At 42.3% G+C, this 15252-nt stretch overlaps 1 protein-coding gene across 1 annotated transcript in view; it reads left to right on the top strand.

Annotated features, from left to right (window-relative positions):
- JAG1 (jagged canonical Notch ligand 1) overlaps positions 1–13108 on the top strand; it is a 36083-nt gene extending 22975 nt beyond the window's left edge. The window contains exons 7-26 of the mRNA XM_068408053.1: positions 275–394; positions 843–956; positions 1503–1616; positions 2457–2570; positions 2968–3014; positions 3572–3745; positions 4254–4404; positions 4932–5096; positions 5629–5742; positions 6384–6497; positions 6608–6721; positions 6846–6962; positions 7472–7499; positions 7616–7701; positions 8500–8613; positions 8858–8967; positions 9049–9285; positions 9602–9733; positions 10191–10341; positions 11112–13108. Of these exons, the coding sequence (XP_068264154.1) occupies positions 275–394; positions 843–956; positions 1503–1616; positions 2457–2570; positions 2968–3014; positions 3572–3745; positions 4254–4404; positions 4932–5096; positions 5629–5742; positions 6384–6497; positions 6608–6721; positions 6846–6962; positions 7472–7499; positions 7616–7701; positions 8500–8613; positions 8858–8967; positions 9049–9285; positions 9602–9733; positions 10191–10341; positions 11112–11569 (2774 nt within the window). The 3' untranslated portion in view covers positions 11570–13108. The remainder of the gene's footprint in view (positions 1–274; positions 395–842; positions 957–1502; positions 1617–2456; positions 2571–2967; positions 3015–3571; positions 3746–4253; positions 4405–4931; positions 5097–5628; positions 5743–6383; positions 6498–6607; positions 6722–6845; positions 6963–7471; positions 7500–7615; positions 7702–8499; positions 8614–8857; positions 8968–9048; positions 9286–9601; positions 9734–10190; positions 10342–11111) is intronic.
- Positions 13109–15252: the final 2144 nt, after the last annotated feature.

Raw genomic sequence — 15252 nt, 5'->3', positions numbered from 1 at the left:
TCTAACGCTGGCAGACTTAGCAAGGAGAGAGTGCACGCGAGACTGAGCGAGCCTCCCGCAACATGGTGGGAGTTTTTTGTCCTTCAGCTACTTAGCGTTGTCTCCTCTGCTGTTCTGGCCTTGTTAGCATATGTGCTTTACTTTTCCCTGTCCTGTCCTGGTCTTGTGTGCAGATGTATTCTGTAAAGGCTCTAGAACAATGGAACGAAGCATGCACGTGGTGATGTTTCTGTTCTTTTTCAACCATGGCTTTAATGCTCCTCACCTCTTGCAGATCTGAACTACTGTGGAACCCACCCACCCTGTTTGAATGGTGGTACCTGCAGCAACACTGGCCCTGATAAATACCAATGTTCCTGCCCTGAGGGCTACTCAGGACAGAACTGTGAAATTGGTGAGTGTTTGATGCAGCTGCTGAGCTGCCACTTGTCCGTTAATTCTTGCCATCTTTTAGTGGCTGGTTTTGGGTATATCTTATGAGGTTGGGGAAAAGTAAGTTTCTAATATTAATTATGATGTCAGGGCTAGCTACAAAGAGCCAGACTTGCTTGTTCATGCTTCATCATGAACAGCTGGTATCTCTGAACATCACCAGAGAGATCATGACAAGTTACCTTGCCTGGCTCTGACTCAAACAGGTGCAAGTCAGTGTGTTGATGAGGTTAGCAGGGAAGATGGCTTCCTGCTGGCTGGTAGCTTTTTGATTCACAGTTCTCACAGGAGTGCAGTACATCATGAGTAATGATGGTGTGTCTAGAGTACAAGCATGTGGAGGGAGCAGGGGGTGGCTTCTGGTGGTATGGCTATAATCTCTACCATGATGTACTTCTGTCCCGGTGCAGCGGAGCACGCCTGCCTCTCTGATCCTTGTCACAATGGAGGAAGCTGCTTAGAGACGTCTACAGGATTTGAATGTGTGTGTGCGCCTGGCTGGGCTGGACCAACTTGCACTGATAGTAAGACCTTTCAAAACTGTATTAAAAACGTGCTAGTTTGCTGGTTTAGATCAGTCTTTCTAATCCCTGATCAACTTACAGGGCAGCCTGCTTAACCTTTCCCAGCTTTACCCTTGGTTCTTAGCAGCCATTTACACCACGGTTGCACCCTCTTCTCCTTTGCTTGTGCCAAGGCTTTTGTTAAATGCAAAGGGACAGAATGGCCAACGGCTTCTTGAAAGAAGCACAACACTGAATTTTTGTAGCATTCTGGCAAGTAGTTAAAATACTGTTCAGAGAGACTTGCTGGATCAAAATCTGACTTCTACTTGCAGAGAAGACACAGGTATAAATGTCTTCCCCTGTGCTTTGAACCCCCTTCCACAATACTGTTATTTTTAAAGGAGGCTTTTGCTGAAATCAGAGTAGACCTCGAAATTCCAAGCAGAAATCCTGTTGTCTTTCTGTTCCTCAGGGAAAATCCTAGTAGCAGCAGCCACTTATCAAATTTGTCTCACATTGCCCATTTGGTAACAGAGCTCAGCCTCTCCTTACTCTGCGTTACAGATATTGATGATTGTTCTCCAAATCCCTGTGGTCATGGAGGAACTTGCCAAGATCTAGTTGATGGATTTAAGTGTATTTGCCCACCTCAGTGGACTGGCAAAACGTGCCAGCTAGGTGAGAACCGCTTTTCATCCAGCGTTGCTCTGGTGAGGGGGAAGATCAATGCAAGAGGGATCACAGTCCAGCAGGAAAGGGCAGTTGTGCCCTTTGCTTTAGGCACGTTTATGGTTCCAAAGCCTATGGATGTATTCTGGCACAATGAGAGTGTTAGGTGGTGGTGTTTGCAGGACAGGGGTTTAGGACAGTCTCAAAGCATAGCATGGCTTTTTTCTGTCATTGTTTTGCTGATGCATGCTAGCATCGGTCGAAGGGAATAGTTAACTAAGCCAAACAGATGTACTTTAACCAGCAAACGAACTGAAGTGGGGAGGGTGCGTGTGTATGCCTTCCAGTCCCGCCCCCACATGTACTTCTGCCTTTAGCCTGTGAGAAAGTTGCTGTATCTCTTCAGCCATGTCAACTCCTCCAGACCAAGGAGTTCACAGCTGGGTTCCAAAATGTGGATGATCTCAGGAAGAATGAGCTGTCTGCATTCTTTACACAACACCCTAATCCCAATGACCAGGCTGCAGCACTCCTCCTTCAAAATGCTCCCTTGAGATGTGTGTGTGGGGGGGAAGCTGCTCTTAATGAGTGGCTGGGTAATTATCAAATAATTAGCGTAGCCTGTATGTTCTAATTGCAGAGAAATTGAAAGAGACTTCAGAGGCTGATGTATGATTGACTTTTGTTCGTTCAAGTCACGCTAATCCACGCCGTACATTACAAGCTCCTCTTAGATCTGAATGAACTGCTGGTTATTGCTGTGAAAACCAGCTGTAGGCTTTTTTCCTTCTCCCCCCTGCCCCACAAGCCCTGCATTTGGCCATTCACATTGTTTTTTTTTTTTTTCAGATGCGAATGAATGTGAGGGCAAACCCTGTGTCAATGCCAACTCCTGCAGGAACCTGATTGGCAGCTACTATTGTGACTGCATTACTGGCTGGTCTGGCCACAACTGTGATATAAGTAAGTGTCTATATCCCTGCGTTTATTAAAGGCCAGTTGTGTGTGTGTGTGTGCTGCTAAGCTCTAAGCTCAGATTTAAACATCAGGCAGAGTCCCAGCAGTTGATGTTTTTAGAAAGGGAGTAGTTGGTGTGGAATGAAAATACACAATTTTATCAAACTCATTAGTCCATAACATAGCTATATTCTGATAAAGTGACTAAAACAATGATGTGAAGTTTCACTGCCTCTAGTAGAAGAATCACGAAAGGTTCCCACCCATTATAACCACCTTATCTCGAGGAAGGCATGCGGGAAACTTGACAAAAGGTTTATCTAGCTGCAGCTTTAGAGAGACTTGAACTCTGTATCTAGTGCAAATAGATTTTTGCCTTCTAACTGTGCTAATTTTATTACAGATATTAATGACTGTCGTGGACAATGTCAGAATGGAGGATCCTGTCGGGTAAGCCATTCTTGGTTTATTTTGGTTTCCCCGAGACTTGCAACAGTAACTAAAACATTTGAGTCTAAACACAAATCGTGTGGAAAATAGCAATTAGCTGGTATAAACTTAATTTCTTTGAGGTTGGGGGAGGGCCTGTGTCATGCTACAGCATGTCGGGATATGTCTGTAGAACAGCGAGGGCAAAAAATATAACTGTAATAAATGACTCATTTTCACTGCCCGTGTCAACAGTGAATGGGCTGGTGTTGTGCAAACTATCTACTGTAAATGTAGATATTCCACTTCAAAATGTGGATTAACTTATCCTGCCTGGAAATTAAGAACATAAGCCAGTACTGGAGTGTTTGTGTATTTATTTTTTCTCCTAAATATTCTTGCTTGTTTTAATTTGAGCTAGTTTCATATGTTGGTATTGGACATAGTAAGAGGATTTTTTTTTTTGGACTGTCTTCTTTTTTTTTTTTTTCTCCCTTTTTTTTTTTTTTTCTTTAATTAAGAATATATCAAGAGGGAAGAAAAAACCCTTAACGCTGAACTTTCTTGTTCTTTCCCAGGACTTGGTTAATGGTTATCGGTGTATCTGTTCACCTGGCTATGCAGGAGATCACTGTGAGAAAGACATCAATGAATGTGCAAGTAACCCTTGCATGAATGGGGGTCATTGCCAGGACGAAATCAATGGATTCCAGTGTCTGTGTCCCGCTGGTTTCTCAGGAAACCTCTGTCAGGTAAGAAGCATGGGTGAAAGGCAGGCCCTCAGCCAGTGGCGTTCCTCCCAGCGCTCGGTTTCTGTACACCGAATGCCTTGCATCCAGTGAACCATAGTATAAAGTTGTACTTGATATCGCTGTCAGTCTGCCAAGAAAGTGCTTAATTAATATATATGGGGTGGGGGGGAGAAGACAACAAAAAGCCCCGACAGGCTGCTGAGGATTCTTTTTGTTAAACAGACTGTAAGCGTTTGCGTGTCAGGTTTTGTTGCGCACTAGCTATTAACTTTCAGTGGCTGTTTAGCATCAAGAGTGCTGTCTGCTGAAATAGTTGCAAGTCACACTAAACTCTGTGCATTATGAACAATTCATTGAGGCAGCAGATAAAAAGGTCAGATTCCACAATGTCTGCCTGTCGTAGCGAGGGACAGCTATGATAAAACTTCTGTTTCACTCAGCCTCACCTTCCCCCCCCTTTTTTCCCCCCCCTTTTTATTTCCCTTTCCTTTCTCTGCACCACTTACAGCTGGACATAGATTATTGCGAGCCAAATCCTTGCCAGAATGGTGCCCAGTGCTTCAACCTTGCTATGGACTATTTCTGTAACTGCCCTGAAGATTACGAAGGGAAGAACTGCTCCCACCTGAAAGATCACTGCCGCACAACTCCTTGTGAAGGTTTGTGTTACCTTGCAGGTGACTGGGAATGACTGGCAATAGTTCCTGCCCCTGCCCTGGCTATTACGTAGCTCCAATAGTGCAGTCAGTGGAGTAATCTTTGTATAAAGAGGCTGAATTTTGCCCTGTGCCTTATGCCTCTGTTTGTATGAGAAGATGAGTAATATTTGTAAATATCAGCGATTTGAAAGACAGTGTTCTGTCAGTGTGGACATAAACCACATGTAGCAAATTGTCTGCTTGGCTGAATTTATTCCAGACCATGGATGCGGTCCAGCAATCTTCAGATAAGATGCTGTGGTTATTTTATGCACAAACCCTTGGTACAGTCCTTTTAAAGCAGTAAGCATATTTGGCACTGTTAGGTTTACGGTTGGACTCGATCTTAAAGGTCTTTTTCCAACCTAAATGATTCTATGATATGTATGTCTTTTAAATGTCCCTCACTGGAAACAAAAATGTTGCTCCTAGCAAAAGAAATGGGATAGAATGGGCAATCCTCACGCAGGTCTCTGCTTTTTCTGCAGTAATTGACAGCTGTACTGTGGCAGTAGCTTCTAACAGCACACCAGAAGGGGTTCGTTATATTTCTTCAAATGTCTGTGGTCCTCATGGAAAATGCAAGAGCCAAGCAGGTGGAAAATTCACCTGTGAATGCAACAAAGGATTTACTGGCACCTACTGTCATGAGAGTAAGAGCTGAAAACAGATTGTGTTTTACTGTCCCCTGCTCTTTTTGGGAAAAGCTGCCATCCTTTCCTCCCAGACAGCTTGAAGGTTTCTTTCTTGTAACACACTGAACCTTGGAACTGCTCTAAGTTTTCATATCCCGCTTGGGCGAGGCAGATTGGAATTTGCTGGGCCTTGGGGAAAGTTCACAGTAATGACCTTTCTGGCCTTGAATTGTATGTTTTTAAAAACTTCATGTATACAAGGTCTGAGGTAGTTAATAGTGGGGTTTAAACATGGATCTTAAGGACTCCTGATTTTTTTTGTTTTGTTTTTTAATAGTAATTGTTGAGTGACAGGCTCATCACTTTGTGCGCTATTTTTCAGCTATTTCTCATCTTGCTTATACCCCTTCCTCTCAAAAGGGGCTTAGAAATGGAAGTAGCATCAAATAGTCTGCAATAAGATGACTTCTAGTAGCTGTACTTCTAGTTTGATTCTTTTTTTTTTTACTTCCTTCTTTTCCCTGCTCCCCTCTCCTCCAAACTGCTGCAGACATTAATGACTGCGAGAGCAACCCCTGTAAAAATGGTGGCACTTGTATTGATGGCATCAACTCCTACAAATGTATTTGTAGCGATGGATGGGAAGGAACGTATTGTGAAGCAAGTAAGTTCTCTTTCTGCATGCTGAAGAATGGTTATCCTGGAGGAACATCAGGAAGGAATGGCTGGTACTGTCTTTAAGACGATAGTGACCAATGCCAATTCAACATAAACTCCGCTTCAAAGGCTGCAGAGGACAAGTGTCCTCTCTTTTTCCACTGGGCTTTTGAATCAGAACTAAACCCAAGTTACAAAGCTGGACTGGGAGTAGAACCTGTCTCTCCTCCTGTGCAATTTTCTCCTCTACCCTTTGGATAACTTCCTGTAAGAAACCCTTAGCACTAGTACACACCACTTGAGGAACGGCGTATCTGCATATCACGCTTGTGTTTTGTTGTCTCGGGAACAGGAGTGAGCGCCCAACTCCTGTCCTCTGACTGACAGGATAGTTTATGTAAGAGGCCTTTTCACTTCTTGTTTACTGGCACAAGATGGCAAACAAAATGAAAACAAACTGGAGGAATGTGGTGGAGTATTCTTCATCTCTGCGACAGCGCTTAAAGCTTGAAAATACTGACTTCAGTGTTTAATCCATGATTGAAACACAGGCTAAAATTAGGGATGGGACATGCACCTTTCAAGCATTAAGTGTCTGTTAATTCCATAAACGCTGCTTAGCTTATTTTCTCTCCTTAACATATCTAGATATTAATGACTGCAGTAAAAACCCTTGCCACAATGGAGGAACTTGCCGAGACTTGGTCAACGACTTCTTCTGTGAATGTAAAAATGGGTGGAAAGGAAAAACTTGCCACTCCCGTAAGTTCAGCATTTCCAAAACATAACAGGCATGCTCTGTTAGGCTGCTTAAACTTGTTGCATTGCATTAAGAAAGCACTGGGATTAAGGATAGTTTGGGTTCTTCGCAGGTGACAGCCAGTGCGATGAGGCAACATGCAACAATGGAGGAACATGTTATGACGAGGGGGACACTTTCAAGTGCATGTGTCCTGCAGGATGGGAAGGAGCCACTTGTAATATAGGTAAATACCCTGCATAATCACCAGGAAGCAGATGCAGCTCTGAATCCGTGACCTCAGCTTTTCCTCTTGGCTCTGTTTTGACGGCTTTCTAACAACTTAGCGGCAAATCTTGTTTCTGTTACAGCAAGGAACAGCAGCTGCCTGCCAAACCCCTGTCATAACGGTGGTACCTGCGTAGTCAGCGGGGATTCTTTTACTTGTGTGTGCAAGGAGGGCTGGGAAGGACCCACGTGTACTCAGAGTAAGTCGTCTCTGCTTGAACTTTTCCAGAGTGTTGCATGATGAGAACATTAGCTCATCCTGTTGCCCTTGGAGTCAAGATTGAAACCAGAAGGGAAAGCTTGTTTGATGTAGGCTTTAGCATCACCTGAATCTCTGTTTTTATTGACTTTATGTGATAGAGCCTTGACCTGGGCATGAGAAAGTTGCAAATGAGCTAAGTGGAGACAGATGTTGTCTTGTTTTCTCCCGCATTCTTTTTCCACCAGCAGCTCTGTCTGCTTACACATTTTTTTCCCCCGTTAGATTCTTTACAAGGATCTCTTCCTGTGTACATGTGTTCCACAATGTAGTTAACAAATTTTGTGGTAGAAGCCTGGAATCAATTTAGTAGAGAATTTCAGCATATTTTTGTTAAAGTTGAGCTAAGTGTAACTTGGGCATTAGGGGAAGTTTGATCATTCTTTACTGACAGTAGAGTTGTATTAGCCAAAGTCTGCCTAGTTAATGTTGTCTGTCTTTGCTTTGCAGACACAAATGACTGCAGTCCTCATCCTTGGTAAGTTTAATGTTTATCTTTTATCCTTTGCTTTTTTTTTTTTTGGTTGCTTTAGAATTCTAGATTCTTTTTATCTGTAGCAGTTTTTTAACGTGTATAATGACTTTTCTTTATAGCTATAATAGTGGCACTTGTGTGGATGGAGACAACTGGTACCGCTGTGAATGTGCTCCAGGCTTTGCAGGTCCTGACTGCAGGATCAGTAAGTGTTTCGACGGCACTCCACCTTGAGCTTTGTCTCCCTTGGATCTTGTTGCGAGACAATCATCTTAATTAAGTGGTAGATCAGACTAATGATAGATGTCCTGTGCCTTCTGTATCCATACCTGGATCTGTAGCAGGTGTGGGAAGGGCAGGAATTGCACTGAAAATGAAAGAAATCTTGGAAGTCCCTTCAGCTGGAGCTGAAACCTCTTGGTTCAGCTGAGTGGGCAAATGCCCTTCAGGATAGTCTTTTCCCTGTTAGAAGGTGTTTGTGTGGCATAGGTTTGTCCCGAGATGAAAGCGTGCCAGCCAAAAACCTTGTCAATTAATAATCCACCTACAAGCCCTGAGGTGATGTATGTGCTTCCCTGTAATTTAATAATAATTACAGGTAGGAGGACACTAGCACTTAATAACAGCCATGGAAATAGAAGTTTCATAGTAGCAATACAACTGGAAAGGGGTTTAAAACTGTCATCAGTTGAAGAATCTAGTAGGGGGACAGAACTGGAGTATGTCAAAGGAGAGGAAGTGTGTTTGTGTGAGAAGGAATGTGTCCTTGCCCTTGAAAAGCTTAAGTAGCCATAGGGGTCAGGTTTTGATCTTTTTTAGTGCCACACAGCAGAAACTTCAAAGAACTTGCTCTGAGACTGTACCAGTGCTGCTAATGAGAATCTGTCTCCAAGTAGACACTAGAAAATGAACGTAAAGCTCCAGCAGGCAAATCTGGGATGTTTTTTCTGACAAAATAGGAGATACTATGGAGTAACTTTTATTTCCTCTCTTTCCGTCATAGATATCAATGAATGCCAGTCTTCACCCTGTGCCTTTGGAGCTACATGCGTAGATGAAATTAATGGGTACCGTTGCATTTGCCCACCAGGTCGTAGTGGTCCAGCGTGCCAAGAAGGTATTCCAGATGTCACAGCTGATTGTAGTACTTGTAGCAAGAGCTGTATAATTGCATGGCAACAGGTTTCTGGTTGTATGGGGTTTTTAGGGGAGGGTTATTTGTTGTTGTTTTACAGCAAGTATCTTTATTGAAGAAGCAAACTTAGTGATAAGTGTAGATGAACTTATGAAAGGTTCCCCCACCACACACACTTTTTTTTTTCCCCTGTTGTAGTTTATAACACTGTTCAATCTCTCTTCAGTGACAGGAAGGCCTTGCATTACCAGCGTCCGAGTAATGCCAGATGGGGCGAAGTGGGATGATGACTGTAATACCTGTCAGTGTTTGAACGGAAAGGTCACCTGTTCTAAGGTACAGCTCTGCTGTGGTTTGGGTTATACTGTCTTCTGTCCCGTAACCAGTGGTTACTTACTGGTATTTCTTCTCTTCTAGGTTTGGTGTGGTCCTCGACCTTGTGTCATACATGCCAAAGGTCACAACGAATGCCCAGCTGGACATGCGTGCGTTCCCGTTAAAGACGACCACTGTTTCACTCACCCTTGTGCTGCAGTGGGCGAATGTTGGCCTTCGAATCAACAGCCTGTGAAGACCAAATGCAATTCTGATTCTTACTACCAAGACAACTGCGCCAACATCACCTTCACCTTTAATAAAGAAATGATGGCACCAGTAAGTAGAGAACACAGCGCGCTGTGCTGCAGCACACACGTGCTTGCTTCCCAGCTTTTTTGACTAGTAAGAGTAGAGTAAAAGCTGACGCTTTGTTACTATCAAAGAAAACAGAAAGTATAGAAGGAATAATATATAGACTTCTACCCTAAATGCTTTTGTGTCCAGAGAAGAACAAAAGCTGGTTTGGAGGGAATTCCCCCTCCTCTTCCCTTAAACTCTTATTTGAGGGCAAAAAAAAACAACTTTATTTTCTCTCTGTGTTCATGTGCTTATATATTTTAAAAAACCCAAACGCTTCTTTTGTATCCTCCAGGGACTTACCACTGAGCACATTTGCAGTGAATTGAGGAATCTGAATATTCTGAAGAATGTTTCTGTTGAATATTCCATCTATATTACCTGTGAGCCTTCACACTTGGCAAATAATGAAATACATGTTGCTATTGTAAGTATTCCTGGAATATTTTTAAATGTCTTAGTAGTTAATTGCTTGGCTCTGTGTGCAACATGTGGATTTCATAAAAACCGTAATTCCTGGCTTTGTCAGCACTTCTTGTGGTTTAGTTTCCATCCCAATTCCCTTTAAGACCAGGGAAGAAATCCTGGTTACACGTGCGTACCTGAAAGCTACCATCCGGTGGCAACTGTAAGAGGGTGGTAAAACATTTTTCTGTTATGCTCTCACGAGCAGTGCTGTGGGGTTGGTGGGTTTTGTCTTCCTTTTAAAGGGACAGAAATTCTGCGTGATTGGTTCCTGCCCATAGCTGGGCTTTTTGATGTTTCTGGTTTGTTTAAGTATTAAAAGTACTGGGAGCCTTAACTGGTTGCGAAAGTTTATAGGTAGCAGATTACCCACGCATCTGACCGGGCGTTTGGCATTAACTGTATGACTTCTTCTGTAGTCTGCAGAAGATATAGGGGAAGATGAAAACCCAATCAAAGACATCACAGATAAGATTATTGACCTTGTCAGTAAGCGCGATGGTAATAACACGCTAATTGCTGCAGTCGCGGAAGTCAGAGTACAACGGCGACCGGTTAAAAACAAAACAGGTAAGCGGTTCCTTGTCTCCACAAACTCGTACGCTCACTGTGATCAAAGCAGGTGAAGCTTTTCTCACTTTTGAGATTTGTAGCAAGTCTGAGAATCTCTGCCTCTTGGCCCTGTTAACTGGGAACAATAAGGAGGCTTTGCACCAGGAGCGTATTACTTAAAAAAAAGTTTAAAAGTTCTGAAAATGCTCTACAACAACGGCCTAACCTGTGAAAAGGGCTGCTGCTCTTCAGCCCTCTTCATGGAGAAATAAGGAAGAAGCAAGCTAGTGAAGTCGTGGTGCCTGGCTCTGAACGCTGCCATGGATTTACCTGGCGATGCCCCTGTCCAGATGCCATGAATTAAATGTTAAGGTCGGCAGTGTCTGTTATTGGCTGCCCACATAGTGCATGCCTGGCGCTGGTACCTTCCTGACACCACCAGTGGAGAGAGAAATGACCCTAGTGGGTAGGGAGCCCATTGCCCTCAGGGCAGGAGATGCTCCCTCTGCGCTGGGAGCCGTGGCAGGGCAGTGTAATGAACCCTGTGTGGGATGACTTGTCCAGGAAGGAAGATATTTTGGAAGGATGACTTCCAAAGGACGATATTTAGAGTCCTAAACTCACTCTAAACACCCTGTGTTCTAAAAGAGCCAGGATTATCCTTATGTTACTGTCTGGACCCCAGTGAAAAAGCAAGGCTTAAGACCTGATATTTGTTTTCTCTGTAGAAAGCCTGGCCTGGAGCACTTGGTTTGCAGCAGGGTTAACTGCTCTCATCTCTCTTCCAGATTTCTTGGTGCCGTTACTGAGCTCGGTCCTAACAGTGGCCTGGATCTGCTGCCTGGTAACTGTTTTCTACTGGTGCATTCGAAAGCGCAGAAAGCAGAGCAGCCACACTCACACCGTGTCCGACGACAACACTACCAACAATGTCCGGGAGCAGCTGAATCAGATAAAAAACCCCATTGAGAAACACGGAGCAAATACTGTCCCCATTAAAGACTACGAAAACAAAAACTCTAAAATCGCCAAAATAAGGACACACAACTCAGAGGTGGAGGAGGACGACATGGACAAACACCAGCAGAAGGCCCGCTTCGCCAAGCAGCCAGCGTACACTCTGGTAGACAGAGAGGAAAAGCCCCCCAACAGCACGCCGACAAAACACCCGAACTGGACAAATAAACAGGACAACAGAGACTTGGAAAGTGCACAAAGCCTCAACCGAATGGAGTACATCGTATAGCAGACAGAGGGGTGCTGCCGTGCAGGGCCTTTAAATAGCAGTATAAAGGCACTCAAGAGCTTGTAGTTCTTAAACTGTTGTGTAATATTTGAGTCTAAGGCTATTATTTACTTAGAATCCCTGTGTTAATTTAAGTTTTGACAAGCTGGCTTACACTGGCAATGATAGTTGCTGTGGTTGGCTGGAATACCAAGTGCTGCATTTCACATCTATGCAAAACTAGTCAAAAGTGCCCTCGTGTCAATTCAGCTGTAGCTGATACATCATGGAAACAACGTTTCATAAGGTATTACGTAGTCTTATTACTCTTCCTTCCTGTTAATTTTTTTTTTTTTTCTGCCAGATGTCCCGATTTCTACAGTTTCTTTAGAATAATACATTTTATTTATATTTATTGAATTTGAGTTTTTTGTATATTGGTTTTATGGTGACGTACAACTAGTTCTGTATTTGAAAGTGCCTTTGCAGCTCGGAACCACAGCAACTATCAAAAATAAGTTTATTATTTATTTTTTTATTGTATTTTTGTTGGGGGCGGGTGGGGGGAACTTGTCAGCAGTTGCTGGTAAATGAAGAATTTAAAGAGGAAAATGTGTCAAAAATAGAAGTTTGTATAGATATGTAAATAATTCTTTTTTATTAATCACTGTGTATATTTGATTTATTAACTTAATAATCAAGAGCCTTAAAATATCATTCCTTTTTATTTATATGTATGTGTTTAGAGTTGAAGGTTTTTGATAGCATTGTAAGCTTGTGGCTTCTCTATTTTGAATTTATTTTCTTGTTACATGTTGCCTATATGCCAAAACTAAGGTGTTCTAAAATAGTTTATTTTTAATAGGATGGGCTTTCACGCCTTGATGCTGGTTTTTGTACAATGTCAAACGTTTGAAACACCTTCCATAGCATCACTTTAAGACTATTTGTAAGTACTGACTGAGGCAGTTTAGAGAATTAGACTAGGAAATTTTTTTTTTTTGCTGCTTTAGACTTGAAAACCGAGTGACAGGCAGAGAATCTGCTAAGAAGCAGTTTAAGGGAACAAAACTGAGCTATTACTTTATGTAGATGAAATGTGAGTGGTTGCATGTAATTAAAATATCAAATTAGCGTGTGAAGTTGGAAACACAGCAATCTTCTTTTGTAAATTCTGATTATTTTTTTTTTCTCACCATGAATATGTAATACTGAACCACTTGTAGATTTGACTTTTTTTGTAATCTACTGCATTTAGGGAGTATTCTAATAAGCTAGTTGTTGAATACTTGAACAGTAGAATGTCCAGTAAGATCACTGTGTAGGTTTGCCATAGATTACACTGCCCGCCTTAACAAGTGAGGAAATCAAAGTGCTATTACGACGTTTAAGATCAAAAGGCTTATAAACATAGTAATCTCGGTGGTTAACCACTGAGATCATGAAGATACCTTGTATTGTGATATTAGTGTTATATGAAAATGCATCTTTGATGTGTTGTTCCTGGCAATAAATCTTGAAAAGTAATATTTATTAAATTTTTTGTATGAAAACATACAAGAGCGTGGAGATTATTGAGCTCGGAGGCGCTCCTGACTAGTTAGTTGTGCCAAAACAGGGGCAGGTGCTGGGTTACATTTCTAAGACCTGCCACTGAGTTTGGTGGAGTTGGTGTTTTGTTAGATGACACGTTCCTCTCTGGCTCGGAATCAGACTGAAGCGGTTTGAAAGCAGCTTGTCCCTCGTTCTCAGTGTCTTTTGGCTAATGTACCTCCGTGCGCTTCTAAGAGGAGGATAATGTGACTAGAATTGTGCAACGAGTTTACTTTGCGTGGGCCAATGAGCTACCACCAGACAGTAACCAAAGCAGAGTAGCTAGGCAGGATACAAACTGCTGACCTGGATGGGAAAGGATCCACAGATTAGACCGATTTCTAAGGGGCAAAAAGTGCTTTGTAAAGCATAAAATAAACTCGTAAAATATTCAGCGATGGCTTTTAATGCTTAACTGATGCAGCCCTTCCCCCTGGAGGGGGAGCTGCCTGTGGAAGTCTGGGTTAGCTGTCTGATTGTCTACCCTTATTTTAGCACACTTTTCTATGAAGCTGCGAATTGGTTGTGGTAAGGTGCTGGTATAAATGTGAAGGACCAGTGTGTAACAAACCTAATTGAAAAACAATGTCAAGTAGGGTGAGGCTGCTTCTTGTACTTCAGCTTAAGCCAGCCCCCTGCCAGGTTAGGCCTTTTCAGCCATACTTGTGTTTGTAGTAAATACAGATACTTTATATGAAGATTGCTGCGATGTGACTACAATGAACATTTACAAAAATCGGACTGATAACAAGACATACTCTGTTCTGTACTTTCTTTACAGCTGTCTAAAAAAACCGTGGTAAAATCTGTTTAGTGTTACTTTTTATTTCAAACTTGCTTTAAAAGGAGATTTCTAACTTGTCGCTGTCCCCGTGAAAGGGGAGGAGTGTTCTTACTCTCCACAGTCCCATGCCACATAACTGAAGTACCGACAATCATCAGTTCACTGCCTGCTGAATGGGAAGTCCACAAGCTTAGCTTCATCTGACCACTTCAATAATTCCTCATCAACAAATCCCATGAGTATTTATTTCCCTTTGTTCCCTGACTTCTACCATCTGCAATAAAGCAAACACATCGTGTCTAAAAAAAAAAGCCACTTAAAGATAATAGAATCTTCCACCTGCCCCAGAAGCACAAAGTGAGGCTATTTATTAACTGAATGCTTTGCCGTACTTTTATCATGTTGAATTAACCATCTTCCTGCAGTCTACTGTCCACAGAGGTCTCAAATTCAATGATGCAGAAACTAACCACCCCTTCTAAATGACTGAAACATATCTGAATGTGTAGGAACAAATCTCAGTCTGCCTTCTGTTAAGCAAAAGAAAAACAAAAATAGAGCGTTTTGCTACTCCTGTGAGCACGTATTTGACAGGCTACTTTGAAACCTACTGAGGCAAATACTAATTACAGAATTTAATACAGTGACAAAGCTGGTTAGATCTCTGAAAACACACGGTAGAGCAAAACCTGGGTTCCTCAAGCTCCAAAACTTGTCAAAGCCTGGAGCCCAGTATTCATTTCTTTCTTTCCAGCCTTTCCTGTGCTACAAAGTACTGTACTGACCACGCAGAGGTTTTGGTCCTGCGGAGTTTCTCCATACACAACCTAATTTTTCTCATATAACTCATTTCACTGCTACCCCATAGTGTTATAAAATTAGAGCTGCACAAGTCGTACGGGGGGAGGGAAGAGAATTCTGTGAAATGGCTATAATGATATTTTTAAATTACATCCTTGTATCTCAGAGGCAGCTTCAAAATTAACACGGGTAAATTTAAAACAAAACCAGTCTTCCAAAGCCCAGCACCACCACCAAGCTGGCGGCTGCTATATGGAGTGTTTGCCAAATAGAAACCTGAAGTTTAAGGCTGTCCCATCAGAATACGAAGGCACGTTTATTTTTGTGGAAATTACACTTTGCCAGTTCACAGTTTACTACTCTGGGAAGATACATTCTGTTTAGTCAGGAGAAGTTTCTCGCTGCTGGTGTGTGTTTGCTTTTTGGATCCTTATTCTTCTAGAACACTAAGAAAAATGTGCGCTTCCCAAGCTGCCACTTAGCTTTAAAAATAAATATATATATATAAAAAAAAAAAAATATATAT

The sequence above is a fragment of the Nyctibius grandis genome, chromosome 1, assembly GCF_013368605.1.
Source record: "Nyctibius grandis isolate bNycGra1 chromosome 1, bNycGra1.pri, whole genome shotgun sequence".
NCBI classification, from domain to species: Eukaryota; Metazoa; Chordata; class Aves; order Nyctibiiformes; family Nyctibiidae; genus Nyctibius; species Nyctibius grandis.
Note: the sequence above shows the minus strand (reverse complement) of the source record. Positions and strands in the feature narration are given on the sequence as shown.